This window comes from Adiantum capillus-veneris, chromosome 5, assembly GCF_014529385.1.
Source record: "Adiantum capillus-veneris isolate H3 chromosome 5, ASM1452938v2, whole genome shotgun sequence".
In the NCBI taxonomy this organism is placed as follows: domain Eukaryota; kingdom Viridiplantae; phylum Streptophyta; class Polypodiopsida; order Polypodiales; family Pteridaceae; genus Adiantum; species Adiantum capillus-veneris.
The window spans coordinates 104994832-105001750 of record NC_140935.1 but is presented as its reverse complement, the minus strand read 5'-3'; the positions used below and the strand labels follow the sequence as shown (position 1 = coordinate 105001750).

The window sequence follows — 6919 nt, the reverse complement described above, 5'->3', positions numbered from 1 at the left end:
ACTACGCTCATCCACATTTTGGTCTCTAGCAACTACAAGCAATGCGAAGACCCACTCAATACACGATGCAAAAAAACCTCTTTGCACATTCGTCTACCTTGTCCATACATCATCCCTCTTTTATTTTTTCAAACGTTTCTCCTCCAATTCAATGCTAGAAAAATACATTTCCCTTAACCAAAGAAAATAAGGACAAACTTGAAATTCTCCCGGTTTCCTTTTGCATTTCAACTATGAAAGGATCACCCGAGATACCTCTTAAAACAAATGACAAAAAGATTGTAGGCACATACTCATGAGGCACGCATATTTTACCTAACAACAGAGAGAGTACACTGTTCAAGCTTTTCAATTTCCAATTATGACACCATAAATTAAGTATCCATCCTTTCACATCACAAAGGATCTTCTGAATGCTAACCGTTCTAAATGGTCATAAGGAGACAGAATCTTAAGTTTGTAGGCACAATAAAATGCAGCCTTTATTCTTCTCAGATAAGAAGGTACTAATTCATTCCTATATATATAGCTTGACTAAAAACTGATCACTTCAAAACCCGAGTGGAATTAGGCGTGATGGGAGAGGACCTTTGGCTAGAAGAACGGGGCTAAATTACACTCTCCTGGCAAGAAATGAACTGCTCTTATAGATTTTTAAAAAAAATTGAGCTGGCGATTACCCTTTGCTGTTATGGCCAGAGTTGCCGTATCAAACGCCCTGCATTGTCCCTGTTCCACCTTCCAAGAGCAGATTCAGGCGCTTCTTGTTGAGGAGTTGTGCAATTATAAGAGAAATACGCCCCCTGGCAGTCATTCTCAATGGCTTCATTCAAGTACTGCTCTGCAACATCCCATGCTTCTTCAAGAGGAGTTTTGCCAGCAGGCTTGAAACCTTGAGTACTTTCTGAGTCAAAAGGATATCCATCACTGCCATTCGGGAACGTCAAGCACAATTGCCGAGCACCAGGATCTGCTCTATTGAAACTTAAGACCTCTCCCTCGGCAAGCTCATTCCCAGCTGATACAGAAACCTCTAGCAGTAAAATGCTCTTGTGCACCAAAGAAATCGACAACTGAATGAACGCGAACCAAACTACCAAGAAAATAAGGTAGCTTGTTTGTATATTTGTTGCAGAGATAATCATTGGCTGTGGATAAGGTATGTGCATCAACTGAGGATTTGCAGGCTCCGTTTTCAGCAACTCCCCGGGAAATTTTCTTTCCCTAATTGAATGGCCAGGATGGAATTCTGAAACAATGAAACTTATCAGATAGCCCCTGCTTCAGAACTGCCATCATTGTAGACTCTATCCTCCTGTCTGCTTCATCAAATGCTAGTCTTTACACCAGCACCCTCTCCTTACCTGGAGAGGCAATAGAAGGACACGTAGCTTCTTCCTTGTCACTTTGTTGAAGCCTCTTGCTAAACTGTTTAAAGTGAGCATTCTTGCTCCTTGGCTTCTTGAAGTTATTGGGAGTTCTTCCTAGCATCCAACATCAAGATGCAGGCTTAAACACCACAATTTCTCCTGCCCTACAAAACTTTTAAAAACGTCTTCTTTTTGTAATTGTGCCATCTCTTCCAAATATCAGTTTAAGAGATTTTAATGTCAGATCACTCTTCCTACTAGCAATGAACGAGGAGACTTGATAGTTACCTTCTACCGTTTGTGCCAACCCAGCCATGAAACTCATAGTCCTTCCACAAGAGGCGCCTATGCCAGCATTATTCGGACCATTGGCATCTTGGAAGTTTCCCCCCAAACCGTTTATGGTATGCAAAGCCTCTCCAGCATTAATAATATCAAGCCTCAAAGCACCAACATCACCTGAAAGACACAGACTCTAACAGATATAAAGAGCAATTGCCCCCATTATCAAACCATTGTGCATGCAATAGTAGCAGTAAATTGAATCAATGCTTTAAACCCCACAAAGAAAGCTTTTCGCACCCTGTCTAGAAACTTCTTTGTAAACAACTTTAAGTTTAGGGAAGAAACAAATCTTGGTTGTGATTGGGTGCGTGCATACCCCAGAATCCTGTGCTCAGAACCACACAGATAATCCTGTGCTCAGAACCAATTTCCAAACGGATAACCATGCCATTTACCTTTAACTTTTTTTGTCACAGATTGGACACCCTCAATACACCCTTCTTGACTTTAGAAACCTAGTTGGCATGCAGCCTGAATGGTGCAGACTTGTCCTCATTAAACAATTCACAAACATTCTGGGTCTGTACATGATTTCACCGTGCATAAACCCTAAAGATTAGGGTAAGTACAAAAAGCTCATGACTTAATATATTTTTATGGACATAAGTACTGTCAGCTAAAAACTCGAACTTGCAGCTTTCAATCATATTGTCCTGCTTTGATTTATGAGCTTGAACTGCACTGACAACTGTCAAACAGGTTTGTGGCAAGTGTAAGAAAATGCCTACTCTGCACAGAAAACGACTGGTTCCATAAGGTTGTAACATGTTCACCAGATGTAACTAAGGAAATTCTGCCAATTCTTCCTGAATAGTTTCTTGTTGGTAGATCGATTGTATAATACTTGCTTTCTACATTTTGCAGCCACACCTATTGATAGCACACCAAAAGCTTAGAAACCTGAGAGAGGGGGTGGCAGATAGTAAGCTTTCACAATTGTCAAGAAAGAATTCCTACATGATTTCCAAGTTCCACCAAAAGCTGCAGTCTGCAACCTATCATTTCTTTGAAGTCAAATGGACAAATCTGTCTACATTTTCAAAAGAAACCTGCTTAATGATTGAAGCGACTGTCGTAACCTTGCATGCATGAAACCTGAGACCTGATGCCAATCTTGACAAACTTAACCTTAAGAGATTGGAGCCATTGATAACATGTTGCTCTAAGGTTAATGATTATAAATACAAAATGACTCTAAGAACAACCAGGAGCTCTATTGAGGAAAACCATATCTTCAATAAATTATCCAGCCTTCATAAGCTTTACGACCATCACACAGAACTGATGAAGCTTGATTCAAAAGTTAGCAACGTCCTCTTTGAAACATAGAATCAGTGTTTCATGAACATTTTGATTTGAGGTGATGCCAAACACTGCATGCTGTTGTCAAGAGAGTCGCGACATGGCAAACCCATGAACTTTGCAGGTATGCTCCAAACAATATAAATCTCATTTCTGTGTAAAGAGAGAGGGTAGGTGGGATGAGGGCAGGGATATGTCACCACCCCAAATTTCATTTTACCAATTTTTGCTTCAACCCTGTTTCTGTTGTTACATCTCATATGGCTACCCAGAACAATCCAGCATCCCCAACTGTGATTTTTGACACAAGTCCCAATTACAACCCTTACATGGCTATGGACATGATTCTCCTTTCTGCACACTACAAAGAAAGAGATAGTAGATAAGCTTGTACAAGACAATTAACCCTTGTAACTAGTATTCTATACCAAGCTGTGCTTTTCCAACCAAAAAGCAAGCATAGACAACCATTGCTTATCCATAGGAACAAGTTTTTCCCCAAAATTAGTAAAGCCACCAGTTCACCCAATCACTTTGCAGACCTTGCAGCTCCACTACGTGTTTGTCAGGACAATTATACACAATCCTCTTGATGATAACAGAAGAGGCACAACAGGTCACTTATTCCTCTATCTCAAATTCATGACAGATTGTCTCAAGTGAATGCTTCCATCAATGTCTATACACACTCGGCATGTGGCAGCAGTTTCCTCATGTTGATTAGCTTGATGGTGAACGACCATTCCTTGTACTTAATCTTTCACCCCTTGTGTAATTTGCTTTCACATCTTGTTCAATAGAGCTTTGCACTTTGAATTTATCGATTTCTAAACAGACTTCACTGCATATCTCAGCACTGATTTTCCCATGAAGGGGAGGGGGGGAGATGGATATTATAATGTTGAAACATTCTAGACTGTTGAATGTGACAGATCTTTGTGGGAGAGTTCCCTTGCTTCATTATACAATGTGATATAGCTTGACAGATGAGAGCCAAGGTCGTAATACCAAAGTCTTACTACCTCACTGCCCCAAATTCCAATTTTACTGCTTTACCAGTTTTTGACTACAACCCCATTTCCATTGCTCCATCTCATGTGATTACTCAGAACTATCCAAAATCCCCAATTGTGATTTTGACAGCATTCCCAATTACAAACCCCCTTTCAGGACTATGGACGCAATTCTCTTTCTGCACACTAGAAAGAAAGAGATTGTAGGTAAGCTTGTACAAGACAATTAGCCCTTGTAACTAGTATTCTCAACCAAGTTGTGCGTCGTTTTCAAACAAAAAGCAAGCATAGACAACGACGGCTCATCCATAGAAAATAAATTTTGTTCCAAAATTTGTAAAGCCACCGGTTCATCCCATCACTTTGCTTCTTGCAAAACCACTATGTGTTTGTTAGGACAATTATACACGATCTTCTTGATGATAACACTTCTTCCTCTATCTCAAATACATTACAGACACCGCAGTTTCCTTGTACTGGCTGCCTTGATGACGAACAGCCATTCCTTGTACTTATGCTTTCACCCCTTGTGCACTTAGCTTTCACATCTTGTCCAATGCAGCATAGCACTTTGAATTTATTTTGCTTTATAAAATAGACTTCGATGCATATCTCAACAAATTCTTTCTACAGACTCTCAACACTGATTTCCCCAGGAAAAATAATTTAAGTGTTGAAAACATTCTAGACTGTCACATGTGGAGAAAGACAATGTGATATAGTTAGAGATGCAAAACTCTGATTTTCCAAGGTAGGCGACAACGATGATTGCAGAAAATTTAGAAAAGGCTGATCTTACGAGCTGCAGAAGAGGAAAGGTAAAACAGACACGCATTTAGTAGCGTACAGATGCGTACCCGAAAAGCACGAAGCTGTCGAAGCATGGTGTTAACCGGATGGCGTTTGAGCGTGCGAAGGGCGAGGCGAGCGAGGTGAGGCAAAGGAAGAACAGGACGATCATCTTTGCAGGTGCGGTCGTCATGGTAAGCCTGGAGACAAATGACAAATTCAAATTGGGTTAAGGGCGGGCAGTTTTCTGTTTAAGACGAGGGTTTTTCTTTTTGGAGTTGGCATAGTGGTAAAGGCGAGGCCGTGGGTGTGCCACTTCTCTATTTGACACCCTCAAATTTTAGAGCGGATCTACGGTCCCAGATCATTATTGATTGTGCGCCGTCGATTCATTTGGAGAAAAAAATAAATTGGATGGGATTTGACCTCACAACCTCCCCGTCACCAGGCCAATGTGTTACCACTACGCTATCGCACGTTGTCGTGCCACTGTGCGGGCACAAGATGAAAAACAAAGTTTTGCTTGCACTTGTGAACTTTGACAAACCTATGATCTGTGTAAGAACTTCTTATGGCATCATAAATGTATGCATTACGTGGTTTTTTGTAGACCAAAAGTGCTTCAAAGTGAACCCATTGGATTGATAGGTGAAGATTGTATGAAAGGCTAGTTTTCTGCTTGGAAATGTAGAGCGTAAGGTGTTGAGTCAACAAGTCCAGACGGCTCGTCAAACAGAGCTACGGATTGCAAGGTATTATTAAGCTTTGAAGTTGAATGTGTTTGTAGATCTGAGACGGATGGGGCAGGTGATGCCAAGTGGTCAAAGTGGGTTTCAACATAAGGACGTGTAGAGCTCATCGTGTGGAGCCTGTTGGTCTTTTTAGATTGGCAATCGGAGTCACAGGTATCAAGATACGAAGCTTTGAAGGTTTGTCGGGGGTTGGATTTGTGCCCACTTGACCGCATGGGGAGTTGTGCCATTTGGTGTTTTTTGGGCACTTGTCAAAGTTCAATAAGGTAGAGCATATTATGTGGAGTCAGAAGTAAGTGACGACTTGTCGATCAGATTCCCGGTTGCCGAGTTACAGCCTGGTAAAGTGGGGATAGTTGCTCGAGGAGAGGTGTTAGATGTGTTTTAATTCCATTTTTGCGGCCCCAGTTTGTGGGCTTAGAAGGCTTGGAATGTGACGAGGAATATGGAATTCCAAGTCAGCAATGAGGGCTACCAATTGGGACTCGTGACTCCGTCACCGAGCCAATGGGCAAGAAATGACAAGGCTCGGAAGCTTGGAGCGAAAAAAATGTGTTTGGCGGTGGCATTGGGGGGATTTTTGAGGCTTAGAGGAGTGGAGCGGTGAGAGAGTTCCACATGGCCGCTATTGAACCCACATGCGTAAAACAAGGGCAATAGCAAAGGCTTTATAGCCTAAGGCAAGGCCTCATTAGAGGTATACGTGCGCGCGCGCGCGAGAGAGAGAGAGAGAGAGAGAGAGAGAGAGAGAGAGAGAGATCTCAGTCGTTGGTGATGGTGGTCTTGACATTGTGCTCTGTGTGTGGCGCTCCAGCTTTGCGCAAGCGGAGAGGGGCGGTGTTGTGTGGATTTTGGTGATGACAGCCGACGGCCAGCAGTGACGGGGATGGTAGCTATATGCTTGCTGACGTGGCAGACTCAAGAGACTTGTCTCACGCCCGTCAAGGTCCAAAATGTTGAAGGTTAAAGTGTAAACCCCCCCCCCCCCCCCCCCCCCCCCAAGCGACCTCGCTAGTGCTCGGGGTGAGGGTGGGTTCATGAGCAGAGGGAGAGAGAAGTAACCCCAAAGGGTGCAAGCGAGGAGGTAAAGGGTCGGACAAAGTGGGCATTCAAAAGATGGCGCCCACCAAGGGTTAGAGAGGTGAAAGTCATTTCAAAGGTCGGACAAAGGGCAAAGCATACTCCAAAGGGCAAAGCATGCAAATGGGACCAAAGTTTCCAAAATTGGAGTGCTAGTGGAACTATTGAAAGTGAAGTTTCTAAAAATGAGCAAAGCCTCCCTATAAAGGCCATTTTTCTATCATTTTTAGGGGTCTTTTTGGGGAAAAAATTTGGAGGTTATTGGGAG

At 42.6% G+C, this 6919-nt stretch overlaps 1 protein-coding gene across 3 annotated transcripts; it reads right to left on the bottom strand.

The window, feature by feature from the left end:
- Positions 1 to 342: 342 nt before the first annotated feature.
- On the bottom strand, positions 343 to 5082 carry LOC147457863 (uncharacterized). Of its 3 annotated transcripts, none has more exons than XM_086512645.1 (6): positions 4888 to 5082; positions 2673 to 2745; positions 2444 to 2585; positions 1659 to 1829; positions 1365 to 1484; positions 343 to 1249 (listed from the first exon to the last, which is right to left on the bottom strand). In XM_086512645.1, the coding sequence occupies exons 1-6, from the start codon at positions 5010 to 5012 to the stop codon at positions 690 to 692; spliced, it is 1191 nt and encodes a 396-aa protein (XP_086368771.1). In that variant the 5' UTR covers positions 5013 to 5082; the 3' UTR covers positions 343 to 689. The 3 variants fall into 3 exon arrangements, with proteins under 3 accessions (XP_086368771.1, XP_086368772.1, XP_086368773.1); XM_086512646.1 differs by having other exon boundaries at positions 2489 to 2585; XM_086512647.1 differs by having other exon boundaries at positions 2673 to 2741; positions 4888 to 5048.
- Positions 5083 to 6919: the final 1837 nt, after the last annotated feature.

What these genes read in the sequence shown, in the direction of transcription:
- LOC147457863 (XM_086512645.1), bottom strand. Translation starts at nt 5,012, where the DNA reads ATGACGACCGCACCTGCAAAGATGATCGTCCTGTTCTTCCTTTGCCTC. An exon ending in TGGTGGAACTTGGAAATCAT is followed by an intron (nt 2,586 to 2,672) that starts GTAGGAATTCTT and finishes TGCTATCAATAG; the next exon opens with GTGTGGCTGCAAAATGTAGA. An exon ending in CCAGTCGTTTTCTGTGCAGA is followed by an intron (nt 1,830 to 2,443) that starts GTAGGCATTTTC and finishes TGTGTCTTTCAG; the next exon opens with GTGATGTTGGTGCTTTGAGG.